The 20,294-nt window shown below is 32.4% G+C and overlaps 2 protein-coding genes and 2 long non-coding RNA genes across 4 annotated transcripts; 3 read left to right on the top strand and 1 right to left on the bottom strand.

The window, feature by feature from the left end:
- Positions 1–1,855: 1,855 nt before the first annotated feature.
- On the top strand, positions 1,856–2,725 carry LOC110230425. The gene is made up of 2 exons (XR_002333532.1): positions 1,856–2,294; positions 2,393–2,725. It is a non-coding gene; the product is annotated as an uncharacterized LOC110230425 (long non-coding RNA).
- Positions 2,726–3,190: 465 nt separating this feature from the next.
- On the top strand, positions 3,191–5,884 carry LOC9321961 (3',5'-nucleoside bisphosphate phosphatase). Its single transcript, XM_002885849.2, has 5 exons — positions 3,191–3,591; positions 4,000–4,124; positions 4,281–4,592; positions 5,110–5,279; positions 5,366–5,884. The coding sequence occupies exons 1-5, from the start codon at positions 3,307–3,309 to the stop codon at positions 5,776–5,778; spliced, it is 1,305 nt and encodes a 434-aa protein (XP_002885895.1). The 5' UTR covers positions 3,191–3,306; the 3' UTR covers positions 5,779–5,884.
- A 3,523-nt stretch (positions 5,885–9,407) lies between these two features.
- Positions 9,408–10,754, bottom strand: LOC110229778. Its single transcript, XR_002333177.1, has 2 exons — positions 10,615–10,754; positions 9,408–10,541 (listed from the first exon to the last, which is right to left on the bottom strand). It is a non-coding gene; the product is annotated as an uncharacterized LOC110229778 (long non-coding RNA).
- Positions 10,755–12,955: 2,201 nt separating this feature from the next.
- LOC9319882 (non-specific lipid-transfer protein-like protein At2g13820) lies at positions 12,956–15,912 on the top strand. Its single transcript, XM_002885848.2, has 3 exons — positions 12,956–13,341; positions 13,487–13,522; positions 15,539–15,912. Exons 1-3 carry the CDS (start codon positions 13,020–13,022, stop codon positions 15,691–15,693), a joined length of 513 nt encoding a protein of 170 aa, XP_002885894.2. The 5' UTR covers positions 12,956–13,019; the 3' UTR covers positions 15,694–15,912.
- The last annotated feature ends 4,382 nt before the right edge of the window (positions 15,913–20,294 follow it).

Below are 20,294 nucleotides of genomic sequence, written 5' to 3'. Positions count from 1 at the left end.
TAAGTTTTTTTATTCAACTAATATTACTATGTGAGCTAAACTTTGAATATCTGTAACTAGTTTTATATTTTTTTCAATATACATACGTCTTTTTGTAATAATGATATACATATTTTAAGTTACAAAATTGAAAAAATTAAAGCATGTGTTAATATTTAATTAAACAACTGAAACTTTTTTTCAAAAAAATTAAACGATTTACGTTTTTTTAAGTTACAAACTCAAAACATTAAACATGTGTCAAAATCTAATTAATTAACTAAAATGAAATAATTAATTAATTTTTTACATTTTTGTGTTTTAATATATTAACAAAATTAAACTTGACATGTGGAAACATCTTATGTTTTAAATTTTTAATTGACACTTGTCCCGATCATTAAAGTTAGCAACTTTGAAAACCAAACTTTATATAATAGAATTCTTAAAAAGAATAGAGAAAGTTTTATTAAGGTTTACTGAGAATGTTTTAGTAAGTTAACACTTGAATTTGTATTGGTTTTTAAGATATATAAAAGAGTGTATTTTTTTCTTGGGAAAATTGAAAATAATAGAAAAATATTTAAATATTTGTCCATCTATTCATTCTATGAACAAATGTCAACTATTCCTAAACTATCACTTGCATTAGATTTAACCATTTTTCAAAAAAAAACAATAATTCGTAAAAAAATGATGAAGAAAACATGAGAATATTTATAATGTCAAAAATATGTCTCTTTTGTTAACGTTTTGGATGGATAAAATTTGATCTACAAAGTTTATAATACACTTTCTGAAATTTAGAATGTGTATTCTATAAACTCTTCATGTTCTACAAAATTTAGATTATGTATGTTATTGACTCTTCATGTTCTACGAAATTTAGAAGTCATTTATGTGCTACATTATTTAAAATTCCAATTTTTACGAAATTTAGAATACATATTCTATACTTTGCTCTTTGTACTACGAAGTTAGAATACATTTTCTAACATTTAATCATGTTCTAAATGATAGAAAACATTCTTAAGTTTTTTCCCTATATTCTATGAAAACTAGAATGTATACTCTCCTTTTTTAGAATTTCGAGAAAAAAAAGGAAACAGATTCACAAGAAAATAAAACTACTTCTTTATGTTAGATTCTTGATATCTTCATTATTCCTAAAGATGTTTTCTCCCAGAAAAAAGTGAATTTTATAATTGAGGGCATGGCCAGCTCGAAGTCATGCATGTCGGTTTAGTCAACAACATACGGCTTCATCCTGTCAAACTGTTAAGGGGCATGTACGAGTCAAATTAATTTACATTAAAAAACAGATCAAGTGAGGCGGGCCAAATACGGATTGGGTGCATGTGTAGATATTTTCTTTTGCGGGTTCACGGGTAATTCACATATTTTTTATCTTTTAAAATAAATATCAATTGTTAGTATTTTATAAATTTTAGTTGTTAAAAAATAAATTATTTTTATTAAAATTATATATTATTTAATTTTTAATATGATTTAAAAAAATTTACAGGCTACCCACAGATACCCAAAAATTCAAGTGGGACGGATGGATGTCAACTATTTTTACTTTGCAAATCTGGCGATGGGTTGCAGGTTGGACCTGCTTGAAAAACTGAGGCCTAAAGCGAAAAAAAAAAGAAGAAAAAAAATTTAGCTTGAAAGTTCAAACTTAAACTTTTGATAACCAAAAATGACACTTTACCACCACTACACCAAGATAGATTTTTTTAGTATTAATGCCTTTAGAAATTAATATAAGTATATATGGTGGACTTGTTTTTTTTGTTGTCATCCAAAATTAAATAGTGCTCAGAAGAGTCATTCCTGGGAAATGTTTAGAGTTCGGTGAAAACCGATCAAACCGACCCTATCAAACCGACATTTTCGGTTATTGGCGTAAACCGAACAGCTTCTTCCTAACCGATCGGCGAAATTAATTTGGGTAATCGGATTTCGGTTCGGGTCGGTTCGGTAATCGAAACCGATCGGTTTTACTTAAACCGAGAATCTGCAGCCATATATAAGGATACTGAGTCATTTACCCTAATTTGGTTTCATTTTCTTCTGCGCCTCTGCCTCTATCTAAAGCCGAGTTCATCTTCTTCTCCAACCTAAGCCATAATCAGCACCACGTTTATTTTTCTTCATCAATTGTTAGCTCTTCTTCTTTCTACACCCATAACCACAATTGTTTTAGGGATAAGCTCTTTTTTTCTTCTCTTAATCGCTTCTTAGTCTGATTATTTGTTGTTTTCTCGCTAAGCTCTTCCTCATCACCAAACTCACGGCTGGATTCACTGGTTACTCTTTAGATCTGACCAACCTTCGTTGGATTTTCAATTTTTTTTACTTTTATGTGGTAATGATGATGATATCTAATAAATCTTGTTGGTGGTAGATTTTCTTGCGGTTGGCAAATAACAAGACATAAAGATTTGACATCACCCTCGCTGTGGTTGCCTCGCCGTCGCGGTCGTTGTCTCTTTGTCACCGTCGTTGTCTCGTTGTCACCGTCAACCATTGTCGAAAACCCTAATTTTAATGGGTTGGGCCTTGTAAAATTATTATTGGGTTTGTAAATTTGTTAATGTATTTTGATGATGTAATGAGTTTGAGCTTTGTTTTCAGCCCAATATGCAATCTTTTTTTTGTAATTCGGTTTAAATTAACCGAAATAGAAAACGATCGGTTTAATTTCGGAACTAATTTTAAATCCTATAACCGAACCGAATAACCCGAGTACCGATCAACCCGAACCGAAATTAATTTCGGTTCAATTCGGGGAGATTTTTCAAAACCCAAATTTCCCCAAAACCGAATAACCCGACCCAAATAACCCGATTTCACCGAACTCCCAGAGCTAGAAATGTTGTTTACATAAGTAACATGAAGCGGTTCTATATGGTGGAACTTGATTGATGGTATTATTAAAATTTCAATTAATTAAAAATTTATCTCACCAACTCTAATCTTAAAAAAAATATATATATATATATATAGAGAGACAAATTTTTAAATATTTATTCTCTATTTCCAAATTTTCCCAAAAACAACAAATGTTTTGAGTATTTTCCCATTTATTATTATCGCCTAAAGTTTTCTTTTGTTGGGTTTGGTTTCGTTTTCAGGCCCAATAGAAAATAATTAGTTTTTTTTTTCTCTTCTAAGAAAAGAATTTAAAAACCTTTGAATTTTCTACTCCTCTCGAGTCTCGGACTCTCTCTCTCTTTCACCTTCTCCGACGGTCAGACCTCCCGGCGCTTGTAAAACCCATCCCTCCATATTTGGTACCTTTTCCCACAATCTCCAACAATGGCTGACGATAAGAAGAAGCGGAACAAGAAGAAGAAGCGTGGTAGTGGTAACAAGAAGAAGATGACCACTGAGCAATCAGAGGCCTTTAAGTCCGTCACCGATTGGCTCTTCGTAGGTTCTTCTCCATCTCTCTCCTCTTCCTCTGATGACTTTGCCGTTACCATCAATTCTAGTTCTTTGAGATGCGGAGAGAAATTGGTGTTCGAGCTTCACTCTCATTCAAATCGCAGCGATGGGTTTTTATCGCCGTCAAAGCTCGTGGAGAGGGCTCATAACAATGGGGTTAGTTTCAGATGTTGCTTTGTTTTTTGAATCAGGATAAGATCTGAATTGGGTTTTTCTTTGCTGGTAGATATCTTAAGATTAGCTTTTGCCCTGTTTTAGTGGGTCAAAGATCACTGCTTTAGGTAGAGTTTAACCATAAAGGTTACAGCTTGGTACCTCTGTTCTAGTGGGTCACTGCTTTAGGTAGAGTTTAATCATAAAGATTATAGATTTGGTTGTTTCGGTGATCCTTTCGTATGTACCATTATTCGAAGTAGTTCGTAGAAATGAGAGAAAAGGGTTTAAATTTTGCCAGCAATTATACTTTTGATTTCGCAATTGCGTATCATACTATCATGTTTAAAGTTTAAACTCCTGATATCATATCAGCAAGGATTTGATTGCTTCTCAATGTGATCAAAGCAGGTGAAAGTTCTTTCTTTAACGGATCATGATACGATGGCTGGTATCCCGGAAGCTGTGGAAGCAGGACGTAGGTTCGGTATCAAGATCATTCCGGGTATTGAGATCAGTACATTATTCGGTTCAAGGTATCATCTTTATTATTTGTTGTGATTGCTTGATTCAAATTATTCTTACTTGTTTGTAAAACTTTAACTCAGACATGAAATATATTACTTACTTGTTTGTAATTTTCGTTAGAATATCTGAATTGCACTGATAGTGATTTCATTGCCAAAATACAGAGACTCTGGGTCTGAGGAGCCAGTGCATATACTTGCGTACTATGGCACTTCCGGACCAGCAATGTATGATGAGTTGGAAGATTTCTTGGTGAAGATAAGAGATGGACGTTTCGTTCGCGGGAGAGAAATGGTCTTGAAATTGAATAAGTTGAAGGTACCTCTAAAATGGGAACATGTCACCAGGATTGCAGGCAAGGATGTTGCTCCGGGTAGAATGCACGTAGCCCGAGCGCTTCTTGAAGCAGGATACGTGGAGAATTTGAAACAAGCTTTCACTAAATATTTACATGATGGTGGACCTGCTTATTCCACGTATGTTCTGCTTTTTCCCTAGTTTGGCTGATTTTATTGAACCTTGCGGGATTTAAGCGTTTATGATTATCAAATGCTAGTCTAGTGCTTACCCTAGGTGGGTTGTAGTGGATTTTAGCTGTGTTGACAGCTCATCAACTATATTAGAGGAACTATAGATCTAACATGCTAAAAGAAAGTTTAGGCACTATGAGTTGGGGTATTCTGGATTGGTCTTGGATCTTGCTCTGGGCATTGTTAGAGACTTATTGACTTATGTCGTTAATCTAATATTATATTGTGTAGTTCCTTTGAGTCGTTTAGCTAGAGATCTAACAGGTCAAAAGGAAGTTTAGGGAGAATGAATTTGGATATTGTAGGATTGGTCTTGCATATTGCTTTGGGTAGTGGTTGAGAGTTAGAGATTTTAATTGTTAATCCATTTTCTTTTTTGGTGTAGTTCGTTGGTACTGGTTTAAAACCTATCAGTATCACACTGACTTTTTTCTATTTGGATGGTTGCATAACCTTATTGCAGAGGGAGCGAGCCTATGGCCGAGGAAGCAGTAAAACTTATATGCAAAACCGGTGGTGTAGCTGTTCTTGCACATCCGTGGGCGTTGAAGAATCATGTTGGTGTTATTAGGAGATTGAAAGATGCTGGACTTCATGGGGTTGAGGTTTATAGGAGCGACGGCAAGTTAGAAGGTCTCTCACTCTCTCTCTCCCTCGTTCCCTCTCTATCATACTATCTATCTATTTGGGTTCACTGAATTTTAATGGTTATTGAATAGTGTTTAGCGAGTTGGCTGATACATACAGTCTGCTAAAGCTAGGAGGATCAGATTATCATGGAAAAGGCGGACGCAATGAATCAGAATTGGGGAGTGTAAACCTTCCCGTGACGGCATTGCAGGATTTCTTGAACGTTGGACGTCCTCTATGGTGTGAGGCCATTAAAGCAACCATGAAAGCATTTCTTGCCCAACCATCCGATTCAAACCTCTCCAATATCTTAAGGTTCGATAGGGCAAGGATTCTGAAAGGAAATTCAGCTTGGTCCTGTGGTAAGGAGTTAATGGACCGATGTTTAGCGATTTGGTTGACGAGTGATGAGAGAAAAAGCAATGACTTTGAGGCTCTCAGATTGAAGCTCTCTTTTGTACCAATCACGTCAAACGGATCATGTGTCACAGTTGGTCCTTAAATTTTTGGTCTGGTCTCTTTTTATCGCGATTTCCTACCAATACGCTATGTACACGCTAATTTTAGTTATCTCAAAAACCCCATGGAAGATCACCTGGAGAAATCTTTACACACGATTCACCAGCAGACCAATGAACAAACAAAGAAAAGATGCTTATATTCACTTCTAAGTTCCCACCAAATAGTACATAAAAATCTATGCATTAGAAGATTTTTATGGAACATTACAAGAGCCAGCGGGTCCGAAAACTGCTGGAAACTGAGTTGGCGAGATTAAAACTCTCGGAAGCTTTACCCCAAAAACAGAGAGACTTTTAATACAAACTAGGGGGTTAAACCGCGCTACGTGCGGTGGAATTTATATTAGTAAGTTATATGATTTGTGTAATATGAAACAATCAATTTTTAGCTTTAAAATAGTAGTTTAGTTTTTATTTATTTTATGTTTAGAATAGTAACACACAAAATTAAGAAGTAGTTGTAAATTAAGGGTTGGATAGGTCGTTATGTGTTTAGAAAAAAATATATTAGAATGAGAAATTCATAAACCTCGAATATGTTTCTCTGTTAAATGAGGAGAAGATTAAAAAATATGTAAAAGCCTTGTTGTACAACGTCAACAGATGTGTCGTGAGGAGGAAGAGTTGAACATGATGTTTTTTTTTTTTTTGGTTTAATGTTAGGATACTTGATCATGATTTAAACAAGAGACATACCCGAATGTCAAAGAAAATTAAAATAAATTAGCGACGTACCTGAATTTTGTTAGGGTATTTCTCCCTGATGCTGCTAGCTATAACCTTCATCTTTCCTAAAAAGCACATAAGAGTCACCATTTACATAATCTTCATCTTTGCTAAAAAGTACCTTTTCCTTGTTGCATAACGAATTTGTTCAAATGATCTTTTAATTTCACTTTGAAATTAAATCATCAAAAATGGTATTAAAACAAAAAGAATCTACATATAATCTCCTTCACTCTATAAAGCAAAATTTGGTACATATGTAAGAGGTTCATAGAAATACATGAAAGCAGAGATACCACGTTTAAAAACCAGAATTCTGAGATACAACTCTAGCCTTTCATCCTCGGCATGATCTGTCAAAATATACCGTGGTTCTTATACCTTTCGAATTTCAGCATCCAAAAGTACGAAATTCTTAATTTATAGATAGAACCTAACAATTCACTACATAATACCATAATAGATTACAGAAAAGAGATGAAATAATAGATAGAAGCTTGAAAGTGGTTAATGAAAGTGTTTACAACACATTGTGCAAGTAGAAGAATGAAATGAGTTATAGGCTCTTAAATTCCTACGTCAAATTAATTCATGATTGTCATTCCATCTAGGGATGATATATAGGAACCTAATTTGTAGGAGTATCGTGAGATCCAAGGAAATAATTTGAAGAAAATGGCTATATAACATTAACCTCAAAGGAACAATAAGATCCTTTTTATAATCACTCCGACGCTCTAAATATATTTTATACATACATGATAGAGGCACTAAACACAAAATAAGAACCTCACAACATAAAACATCTGAAGCCCTTTCTTTACAACTTTTTTCTTTAAGAAAACCCTATATATACATAGGTATCAATCTGTTTGTACGTACCTTATGTTGAGGAGTTCAACTCGATCGGTGAGTAATATGCATTCTTGCTGCAGTTTTGAAGCTTAAACATTCTGAACTTCTCATAATTAATCAACCAATAGAAGAAAATAAATTTACCAATAATACACTGGAGTGAAAGATTTTGAACTTGCCGTTAGTAATTAGAAGAGAAAGATCATAGATAATCGAATACATGCTTAAATTAAAAGCCCTAACCTGAGACACGAATGCTTGTTACTTGAGACGTTTTGAAATTATTAACGTGCTCGATTATATCGTTCTACCTGAATGCATTAGCGTATTTGAACGGGATGTTATCAAATACTACAATTTTCTTTCTCCAACTACAAAACCATGTCATCATTTTGTTTTCTAACTTGGAAACGTTCTCAATCACCTCCCATCGGTTATTCCCTTCTTTTGAAAATACATTAGGCCAAACATGAAGGTGTCTTATAACCCTATAACATATGCAATCGATGCATCATATCGTAGAATATAGCAGTAGAGTTGAATTTTATTGAATCCCGTTCGCACTAAATTAAACTGTATGAATTCGTCTCTCGTTTTCTGCAACATATATTGTTAAGTTTGATACAAAAGAACAATATTCTTCGCTGGAAGCTCTCTCATAAGAAAATATAGAGTGATTAGAGAGGAATTAGAAACCAATAGAAGAAGAGAATACCTTGATCGAGTAAGGGCATCGTTTAGGAAAACATGAAATAAGCTTCAGCACATTTTGATTTGATAAAGCTAATTCTCAAAACTATGATGCTTTCAGGGCTGTGATGGAGCAATCTCTTTAAGAGATGTTATGGAGCGAGAGTTGGAGGAGATGAGAAACCTTGAAAGAAGAAGGACGGTAGAACTTGGTTGAGCTATAACCTTGCTCTGATTATCGTGAGATTGACTCAGATCTCAATCTCACGGGAGATTGGAGGAAAGGTAGAAGCAATGAAAATGACGTTTCGAAGTGTAATTGTAAGAGTTTATAGCAGAGGGCAATTAGGATCGACACCGTTTCGAGGGTTATAAAGCTTTGACTTCTGCCACGTGGCACTAAGGGAAGGAGGGTTTCAGAACCTGCCTATGTGGCATCTTGAGAGAGTTTTTCTGACAACTAGGGGCGAATCCGGACTACGCCCGGTTATAGTTAACGATTGATATTTTAAAGTTTGTTAACTTCTTATAATTTTCTTCAAGTTTCTTTTGTATAGATTGAAGAAAATAAATAATATGATGTTGTATTGGGTACTTTAGTAAAGAAACTCAAATGAGACTTTACTAATGAAGTTTAGCAATATGTATGCACCCTAAATGAGACTTTGACCTACCTTAAAGTCTTCTCGTATCTTCCTTCTGAGTATGTCACTACAACACCTTTGTTTCCACATTCTTTTCGTCCTCATTTGAATTAGGACTTCTATCTTATTGATCATGCTCAACTATTTCATTTTCCAATCATAACACTTCTCTGGTCTCATCTTCACTCTACGGCTTCTTTCTCACATCCATCAATTTTCTCTATATTCCAAGTTTTGCCATCACCATTTCCTCGATAGTTATCTCTCGTGTGTGTCTTAGCTACTAAAAATTTAGCAGACTGACGGCTTGCTTCTCCCTTCTCCAGCCTCAACCACAAATGATCTCTCGATGCCCTCTTCTCTCATCTTATTCTCCTATATATATAGCGTATTTGAATTGTAACAATCTAGTGTAAGTAATAACCGTAAGTTATTCAGTTTGACAACACAACTTGGTGATTCTCTTATCCCACATCATCCTCTTAATCCTTATTTTTCCCTTACATCTCTTTCTCCATATTGTAGCATTTTTTCAGCATTTTCTTACTCTTATTATGCGTATAGATCCTCTACATCATAGCACATAAGCCTTTATCGAACCTCCTCCAAGCAGCTGCCAAGGCAAGTCCCAGTGTTTAATCAACTATTGGTACATATCTATCGAAGAACCAAATAATGTTAATTCCACCTTACACTTTCCCAACAGTTTTCAATCTGAATAGCACATACACCCCAAAAAATAGAGGTTGTAAACTTGTGAGCTTCAAACTTAATTACAAACCAAAAACAATATGGGAAATAGAGTGATGAAAGTTGGTCACTACGTAATGTAGTCAATCTTGATTAAAGAAACGGACTGAAATAGTTATAGCAAGATGTCTGGAGTTATGCTTCATATTAGTCATGACATGACTTAGCACAGTAGACTCTGCTGCTTGGAAATCCAGATCATAAGCCATCATTAGAAAAGATAAGATTCATTCGAATAAAAATTTAAGTGGATCTAACAATACGTACTGAATGAAATTGTTTCAGCAAAGTTAAAATGGACATAGAAATACTGAATGAAATAGAGTTTATATGAGGACAATGTTGGCGTAGCATTTTTTTTTTAGGGAATGGACCTTTGGCTATTCCCAAAAGCTTTTTTCAACTGCTATTTTGTTCAAATGTGGGGAATTTAATTTGCTTAGTAGTTTAGTTACTAATATATATGAAAACAGTAAGAAGCCCATGTGTTAGCTTTTGTACCTAATTAACTCTTGTGAGCGTAAAGTGGAATCCTCAACCATGCATGAACCAGATATTTTATGTCTTCTGGTTTTAACGTAAAAGACATGAGAAGAGAAGACAAACATGTACCTTACATGAAGAAGTAAGGGAGTTGGTGATGCGCCAACCTCAACGCTATGCATATCCCGAGATTGCATGATCATAGTCTCTAGAAAATTTGGATTATCAAACGTCACAATAACATTGGAAAAGTTAGTCCCACATCTGTTACGATGTTTAGATGTGGGCTTAAGATTGACGACATAAGTTTAAAAAGTGGGTGTTTTCATTAACGGGATTCAAAGGCTAACGAAGCCACCATGAATGCTGTCGCTTCAGAAGTCCGTGAAAGCGACACACTAAAAAGTTATAAACTCTAAAAATTTACACTTTTCTTCTCCCCCAATCTCTTCTATCCCTCTTCTTCTCCTTGCTTTAAAACCCAAAGATCGATCCCGATGACAACCCTCTTATAAGCCTTAACATAACTGTGATGGAAAGGTGGCTGTTGATAGCCGATATGGTGGAGCTCAATCGAGTGTTTAGAACGTGAAACCCTAGAAAAAGTCAGATGTATCTGATGAGAATAATTGAGAGGAAGCATAAGCGTCGATTAGAGATAAAGCTCACTTGTTTTCTGATGAGGGATTTAAAGAGGAAGGAAGACGTGACTCACGTCAGCATAACTGATATGGATTTAGAATTTGGAAGAGGAGAAGTCTGAGAAGAAAGGCGAATTTGAGTTTTGATCTAACGTGGCATCCTCTTGGATTTTTTTTGAGCTTTGGATAATTTAAAGAGACATGCATGCTGATGTGGCAACTTGTAATGTATTTTTTGAAATACTGATGTGGACACTTCTATAAGCCTCAAATTGTCCCTTTTATTAGTATAGATGCTGATGTGGATAGGTTGAGAGGCCTCAATGAATCCATTTTATTAGTAAGAGATGATATCGAGAAAAACCTAACACAAAATTCACCCAAAAACCCACTCGACGGATCTTCAAACAAACATAGAAACTAAAATCGCAGGAGAATCTTCAACTTCATATCTTCATGTGATCCATATGTCCTCTCTTGTAATTCGGGGACTTCATGTACTATTTTTATGGATTAAGGTTTAAACTAATCAAATTTTGTTATGCTAGGCGTGTTACAAATCTTGCATCTCCATGTCTTTTATCCTTCGGAATAAATACATATACACCATGTTCCTTAAGTTTTTAAGCTCTTCTTGTTGCTCACGAATGAGGTTTATTGACCTATTGTCTCCAACAATGCTACATATTGTCAAGCATGTGGTTTCTCCACATCAAACACGAAAAATATTAGCAAAATTCAAACCCGTAAGCAATCTTTCGCCCTCAACATATATATATATATATATATATATAGAACCTCCATCCAAACTTCTCATCAATCTAAGCTTTGACAATATTTGGTACCTTAAAATGGGAGAGTAAGTTACATTTTTTGTTGGATATTTTCTACTTTTAAATCGAAAGAATGTGTGAAACCTCAAATGTAAAGTGCATCATTCAAATTTCAAATAAAGAAAAAAGATGTAGAGTGAGAAAAAGTGCATGAATTGTTTTATGTATAGGATTGTAAAAGGAAATCTTTGCACCTTTTGCCAACTTGGCATTCATTTCATGGCACTTTCTCTCCACTCTTGCTCATCATTACATTCGTTTGTTTACAGTTCATTGTTTCATCAATTTATTTTTATTTTCTGACAATACACTTTCAGATTTAAAGTCACTTATTTTTATGTTACTTACGGTTTGCCATTTTTGTATTTTCTTATACCAAATTAACTCTACACAAAAATATGAACCTATACACTAAACAAAATCTAAAGAACATAAAAAAAAAAAAAAAAAAAAAAAAAAAAAAAAAAAAAAAAAAAAAAAAAAAAAAAAAAAAAAAATCTAAAGAACAATGGTTATGTCAGCTCCGTCTCTGGCTTTTGTACAACCTTAGGCAAAATACAAAAATGGGCTTTTTATTTATACGATATTTATAAAATACTAGTATTTGACCCGCGGTATACCACATATTTATTTTTTCTAGTCAAACTTTTAAGTAAATAATTTTTGAATGTTTTGTTTGAATAGCAAATGAGCGTTAATAAATTATTTTTATAAAAATGCGCGAAACAAAATTATTGGACTTTTTGTTATAGAATTTTTTTTTTGAAATTTTCTTGAATTTTTAGTTAAGTTTTGGACCATTTTATAAATAAAATTTTGAATTATCTTAAAAAAAATAAAAATATATGAGCCCTTTTATGTAAAAAATAGAATTTAAAAAATTTTGGGCCCTATTATTAAAAAAATTCAGGCTAATTTACACTTTTTTTAAAAAAATATGGGCTCTTTTACACGTTTTTTGATTATTTTCTACCATTTTACACGTTTTTTTGATTATATTAATTAAGTTTTTGAAACATTTTGCTAATTATAACTAGGTTAGTTATTTTTTTGGGCCTTTTATGTTAGAAACATTTTTAATTATAGGCCCTTTTATTTAATTAATTTGTTTTTTTTTTCAAATCATATAACAAAATTATATAATAAAAGACTCTTAAAATTTTGGGCCCTTGAAAAATGCCCACTCTGCCATAGGTCAGAGACGGGGCTGGGTTATGTTAATATATAATTTTATGCATAATATTATCATATGCTATCACATGACGTAAATAATAATATTATGTTAGCTTACCATATTTGCAGATGTTATAGTTTAAAATTTCTGTAAATTTTCAGTTTTCCCTTTATAAAATCTGAAATTTCAGTTTAATCTCAATAATTAATCGTAATATAAACATTTATTTTTCATAGAAAAATTCTACCAATCTGGAATAAACGACCGAATTTTAAACAAATTCCATAAAGCAAATCACACACTGAGAAAGTAATGATTCATGTCTTCTCTTTCGGCGAAAATATAAAATTAAAAATAATAAATGAAAAAGGCAATTCCATTTATTTAGCAAGCTAGAGAGCACAAAAGAGACTCATCATCATTACAATGGCATCCGCAACTATTCTCATGATCTTCACGGCGGTGGCATTGATCATGTCCGGCGAGAGCGTTCATGCAGCAGTGGACTGCTCATCGTTGATACTAAACATGGCTGATTGTTTGTCGTTCGTGACTAGTGGTAGTACCGTGGTGAAGCCAGAAGGAACATGTTGTTCAGGGCTTAAGACTGTGGTTAGGTCAGGACCAGAATGTCTATGTGAGGCTTTCAAGAATAGTGCTTCTCTTGGTGTTACTCTTGATCTTTCTAAAGCTGCTTCTCTTCCTTCTGTTTGTAAAGTTGCTGCTCCTCCGTCTGCTCGTTGTGGCCGTAAGTTTCCTTTTCAGAATCTTATTTTTTTTTTAAATATATAAATACATTTTTTCAGAAATTTCATATTTGTTCAGAAATCCTAATCATTCTACACATATTTGTACATTTTGTTGATTAAACTTTTGAAAATGTTGTGTTGCAGTTTCTGTCGCTGGATCTCCTCCTGCTACTGCCCCTGGTATGGATTCTCTCATAATGAAGTCAAGAGTCTATAGTTTTTTGATATTTTGTTGAATTTATGATATAAAGATTTTTTTAGTTTAGTTTAGGCATGTCAATCGGGGTAGCCCGGCCCGGCCCGGTCCGAAGCCCGCAAAACTCGTACATATTTGAGTCCGGCCCGGCCCTAACAGGGATACAGGGCTTTTCTGGGCTTTTTTGGGCTTTTCTTCCGACAAAAAAAAAAAACTTATAATTTCTAATATCTCTTAAAAAAAATCTATATATGAAACGAGTCAATCAAAATTTAAATAACTACTAACGCTAATTTAGTTTTTAAAAAAGAGAGTTAAAATTAAATAAATAATCCAAATAAATTGTTTAAACTTATACTAAATAAAATATAAAATCAAAATAATTCAAATTAGGTAGTAGAGCTAATATTTGCTTTTTCGATTTATAGTAATACACAACAAAAAAAAAGTAAGTTTAGGGTTTGCAACTCTGTCAAAAATTTTTTTTACAACAAATCTTACAATTAAACGAAAATATTAAAAAAGGGTCAAAATATTTTTTAAAGGGCTTTTCGGGCTAGCCCGAGCCCGGCCGGGCTAAGCCCAAAAAACTCTTTAGCCCGAAAGGCCCTTTTTTTTCTGGACATATATTTTGAAGTCCGAGCCCGCTGTTTTTCAGGGATGGGCCGGGCTAGCCTGCGGGCTTTCGTCCTAATTGACATGTCTAGTTTAGTTTGAGAATTTTGATTTGACCTGGTTTTTGGTTTGTTTTTTTTAGGTAAGATTGTCAGAAATGAATAATTAGATTATATATTTATGGACATTTAAATGTAAATTTCCTGCAAATGTAATGTAATTAATACAAAATTAACTACTGATAGATTCCAGTTTATCAATTTCGTTTAGTTCATTTGCATAAAAACCGGCTATACAATTTATACAAAAATATGTTTAAATTTTATTCTAGTTATGAGCAGTGTTCTAAAAAGCGGTCTAGGCGGTCGCCTAGGCCCCGACTAGGCGCTAGGCTCTCATGCGACGCCTAGATAACCGCCTTGACCGCCTAAAATTACATAGATCTTGTTTAATGTATTTTTTCAATTTTAATTAGAGTTTTATTTATATATATAGTTATAAATATTTATATATTGTTTAATATAAATATAAATAAATGTTTTGTCTAGTTTTTGTTTATAATTTCATATTTTTTAGTTTTATATAGATATTTTATATAACTTTTATATATAATATCATATTTATAATGTTTTATGTTATAAACGTCTAAACCGTCTAAAAAATCGCCTAGGCCCCGATTAAGCGTTCTAGGCGCTAGGCACTGGGTCACCGCCCGCTTAGCGCCTAGCGCTTTCTTGAACACTGGTTATGAGTCATCTAAATATAAAATTTTATGAGTTATTCTAATAAAATTAGTTTAGTTTGGGAATTTTATTTTGTCTGGTTTTTGTTTTGGTTTTAGATAAGAAAACTATAAATGAATAATATTTAAGGACATATAAATGTAATTTTGTTGTATATGTATTTAAAACAATAAACTACTAATGAATTCCGGTTTTTAATATTTTTGGATTGGTTCAATTGCATAAAACCGGCTATATAAAATTTATTAAGAATGTGTTTAAATGTTATTCTAGTTATCAAAAGTATAAAATATTATTTCTAAATTTCAAATAAAATTATATTTTCGATATTTTTAATAATGAATTACTTCTCCTTGTGATACAAGATTTTTAAAGACTATTACAAAAAATTTAAATAGATAGAAAGAATTTTTGTCTTCTCAAATCATAATTACATAAAAATTATAACTATATAAGATTGATCTAATTTTATTATCTATATATATTAACATACACAAAATGAATATAAACTAGCAATAAGAGTAATCAACATAATATTTTTTTAACTATTTTCAAAACATCAATCCGCGCATACCATAGGTATTCATCTAATAATATATAAAAGGTTTAATAATTTACAATTTTGGGTTTGGATGTTAACAGGTTTATCTCCCACGGCCGAAGCTGGTGCACCGGAGGTGTCCAGAGGAGCAAATGCCGCAACCCCAGTTTCGTCCCCGAGAAGTTCCGATGCGTCCATGCGCTCTATGTCGTTCGCATCTATCATCTTCATGGCACTCATTTCTTCTTTCAATTGAGCCTTGCAATCTAATTGCTTCTATTGAGTTCTTTTTGTTTGCTATGTAGCTGAAGAGTTTGGTGTTCCTAATCATTTTTTACCTTTCATGTTGTGTCAATTTTACTGAGATTCTCTTTTTAGCTAACGTTATTGCTTACTTTAAATTTTTGGACATGACTTTGAAGTTGGTAGGATTGACTTTGTGTTACTCCAAATCACTTGAACCTATTAGGCCACATGTTAAATGAGTTCTTACTACAAAAAGTATAATCATATTACGCGATATAAGACACTCATATGGTAAGGTACTTAAAAAGTACTAGTCTGTATCCGGACAATACAAGCTATTCATGCTCTGAAAAGTCTTGATGAAATAGTCTTAATTAAGAGGATTAAGTCTTAACAGATCATATGATCGGTTAGCGAGTAAGACTACTCTTCGGAAAGCATCGTCAATCTCTCTTCTGCTTTATGGCACATACAGCTGCGTATGTAATAATTGTGTTACAGTAATTCTGTATAATGTCTTTGTAATACTTTTAAAATTAATGAAATCTGATTTTGTCGGAAAAAAAAAGAGGATTAAGTCTTCAAACTTAGAAACTATCTTAGAGCATCTTCAATTTCATTGTCAAAAACCCTATGTGTATCTCAAATATACTATTTTATTAATCTAAACAATTTATTTTAATTTTAAATCACAAATAAAAAATCAAACCAATCATATGATGGTAAGTGTCAAATGAGTATCTAAAAAAGTTTTCAAAAGTTCTCATTTGAGATCGTTTTTAAGTCTCTCTTTAAAAAAAACATTTAATGGGTTAGAATTCTATCAAAATATTTTTGATGGATGTGTTCTTATAAACTTATTCAAGTGTCAAGTTTATAAATTTGAAACTAAGTATGTGACTTTCACACATGTCAAGAATATATAAGACTACTATATATGGAGAATAAAATTAAAAAACAGAATATTTTTTTTTTTGATAAACCTTATCGGCTGATCCGGTCAGCTTTGGTAAAAAAGCACCAAAGTGTTATAGAGTGGACGTCTTCTCGAATAAGCACCACACTGCCTATCCCGAATTTGAAATGCTTTCCGACTAATGCTTGGAAATAGAAAGAGTACCTTTTTTGGCCTTTTGGCTAAGATCAAGTGTAATTTGTTCTTATCATCAGTTTTAAAAAAATAAAGTTGAAGGTGTTCTTGGACTCTAAAGCATGTATCACATGTGATTATTTTGTCAATGAGTTGTCACAAAAAAAAATATAGGTGAAAACAGTCATAGTGCTTTATACAAACTCAACCATCCGACCTAATAATATCCCACTCTATCTCGTATATTAGCTGACACACACACATAGAACTTGAGCGCAGAGACGGAAAAAGGTGATTCATATATAGGGTGTAGAAAATACGTATTTGAGTTAATCATTCACAATAATTTTAATTCTATGTGTTTTATAGTTAAATAATGACCTTGAATGGGTAACGGATAAAAAGTGGATAAAACGTAGATGACACATTTTTCGAAATGGTTTGCTTTTATTGTTCCATTTATCTTATAATTATTTGGGTTCACTAATAAACGGAGAAACGTAATTGAACAAATTTTTCTTGTCTTCTAGTAAAAAAAGTGGGTGATCCACGAATGATTGAGAAATAGGGTATTTCATCCGTAACGAAACAACACACAATTCAAGAACAATTTTTTTTCTATTTTTTAATAGGATTTTGTGCAAAAAAGCCCTCAAAGTCGTCCATTTTTACAACTTTACCCTCCATCTCCGAAAAATACAGAATAATCTTACGAAGTCAAAAATAATACGCAGAATAGCTCTTATACATATATTGTAAACGTATTCACGATCGCATACATTTGATTTTCAAAAATCTAAAGGTAGAGTTGAGCTCCTCTTCTCGAGGGCTTTGATTTGATATATTACTTAACCAATTTTTAAGAACCTGACAATAGCAAAAAGGGCTATATTGCGTATTATTTTTGACTTCGTAGGATTATTCTGCATTTTTCAGAGGTGGAGGGTAAAGTTGGAAAAATGGAAGACTTTGAAGGTTTTTTTTGCACAAAACCTTTTTTAATATCATTTTTGTCTATATAATACATTCTAAGGAAACTCTATTGTACACACAAAAAAAATTCTAATCTCTTACTCGCTTTTACACTAAAAGAATATGATGCCTTACATAAAAAAAAAAAATTAAGGTCATAATTCATTTTTGGAATCAAGGTATGTTTCTATTTTATTTATAATATATGTATGTTTTAAAAAGTGGATGATCCACAAATGAATGAGAAATTGGGTATTCATCTATAAAAAAGCAACACACAATTCAAGAACAATTTCTTACTTTTTTTTTAATATCATCTTTGTCTATATAATAGATTCTTATCTTTTAGTAGAAAAAGTGGGTGATCCACAAATGATAAGAAATGTGGTATTTCATCAGTAAAGAAGCAACACACAATTCAAAAACAATTTTTTATTTATTTTTATTATCATCTTTGTCTATATAATACATTCTAAGGAATCTCTTTTGTACACACAAAAAAAATTCCTATCTCTTACTTGCTTTTACATAAAAAAGGATATGATTTCTTACACACACACAAAATTAAGGTCATAACTCATTTTTGGAATCAAGGTATGTTTCTATTTCATTTATAACATATGTATGTTTAAAAAAAATATACTATCACTTCATATATATAAATTCATTAAAAATAGAGTAATTTTATTGGTTCATTTATTTATAGCTTCAAAATGTTGTATAAAATTATTGAAATGCAAACATATTTATTCATAAATAAAATTTATAAACTATTAAGATTTTGTTTTGTAATATAAATTTCCATGAAATAAATAAAATAATTTGATGAATATTACCATAAGTTAAATTATTTTTGTTATTTTTATATAAAGTAGAAATATAGTAAATTTTAACTTTTTGATGTAACAACAAAATAACTATTAGGGTCTGACTGGTAATAGCGTATTTGGTTGTGCGGAAAAAGCGGTTTTATAGTGCGGTACGGTTCAACTGCGGTATATGCAAGAGAAATGTATTTGCGGGATAAGTGCGGTTTTTATAGAATTAGTGGTACAAAATAATGTTTGATTGGTAAAAAAACTATTTGCGGTACACAATAAAATGTGTGAATGGTAAAAAGTAAAAAACGGTGCGGATTATTTATTATAATAAATATACTAGAAAATATTATTATATTAATAATTAGTAAAATTATATATTATTTTTGTTTAGTGTTAATAAATAAATATTTTTATATACTTATGAACATTAAATATCCAAATTTATCGAAAATAAAAGTTTAAAATTTTGACATACATATTGTTAAATTAATTAAAGAGTTTAATCAGAAAAAGTACAATACTTAAAAAAACAAATTATCGAGTATTTTGATTTTCCCACAACATATTTGCAATATTCTCTCTTATTTGCGTCATATGTAATCCATCTAACAACTCTGTTGCATCCATGTCATCTACATCATGCTCAAAATCTCTGCTATTTATATTTGTTTCTCTCATTACATCTGCGAAATCTGCATCTGAGAAATTTGAAATTTTGATGAAATTATGTAATCCAACCGTAGCCATTACCACTATTTTTTGAATGTGAACATTATATCTTGGAAAATCAGAAAGACATCCTCCATTTTTTCTTCCAAACTCCAAAAGTTATCTTGATAACAGAACGTAAAGATGCGTGACACTGGTTGAACAGTTCATGTTTATTCCTTGGAAGAGTACCAGAATAGAATTGAGACATATGATATCTCACGACTCGGTTTCGTGATGATCTATATAAAGAGCCGAAAATCCTTGTTTGTTTGGATGGCCATAATCAACAAGATAATACTTCTCTGACGGAGGCAAAAGAAACTCATAATCACTTTGTTGTGTCATATGCAAAACAGCTGTATCATGGCATGATCATGGTGCTCCATTCCAAATATATATGAATAACATATTCAAATCACATATTGTCATGATGTACAATGATGCATTATCATGTCGATTCCAATACATTCCCTGTAAGTCAGGCTTTACTTTTACGCATACATGAGTTCCATCCATAGCTCCAACAAATCCACTAAAATATGACCAATATCTTCGGTCTACCTGAAGTCTATCAGGGATTCAATAAAGTTCTTGTCTTGTTGGAGTTCAAATATAATCACATGCCAATAATTCAGTTGCCGTAAGAACTTCCCTAAATTTTCTCTGCACAGTTTCTTGATTTTTACCAAATCTTAAACCAACATCTCTTTTAATTTCATTGTGCCCACATATCCGTAGAAACATAGCCACACTTTCTTCAATACTTATATTTAATGCTGGTTGTAGATCATAATTTGTTTCCAACATATTACACAATGTTGTGAAACATGGAAGTGACATCCGTAATAACTGAAGACAAGCTGCATCATCTTGTTGTAATATTCCTCCATCCCAAACCTCCATCTGTTTGGACCGGTGCTCTTTGAAAATATCGATCATAGTAAGTCAAATCTGGTTGAATTACTAACTCCTCAAATTGTTCATTTTCAAAATTCCACAGTTCAATTCTCTCTTCGT

This window comes from Arabidopsis lyrata (assembly GCF_000004255.2).
Source record: "Arabidopsis lyrata subsp. lyrata unplaced genomic scaffold ARALYscaffold_3, whole genome shotgun sequence".
Lineage (NCBI taxonomy): Eukaryota > Viridiplantae > Streptophyta > Magnoliopsida > Brassicales > Brassicaceae > Arabidopsis > Arabidopsis lyrata.
The sequence above is the reverse complement of the archived record's forward strand: the minus strand, read 5'-3'. Positions and strand labels throughout refer to the sequence as shown.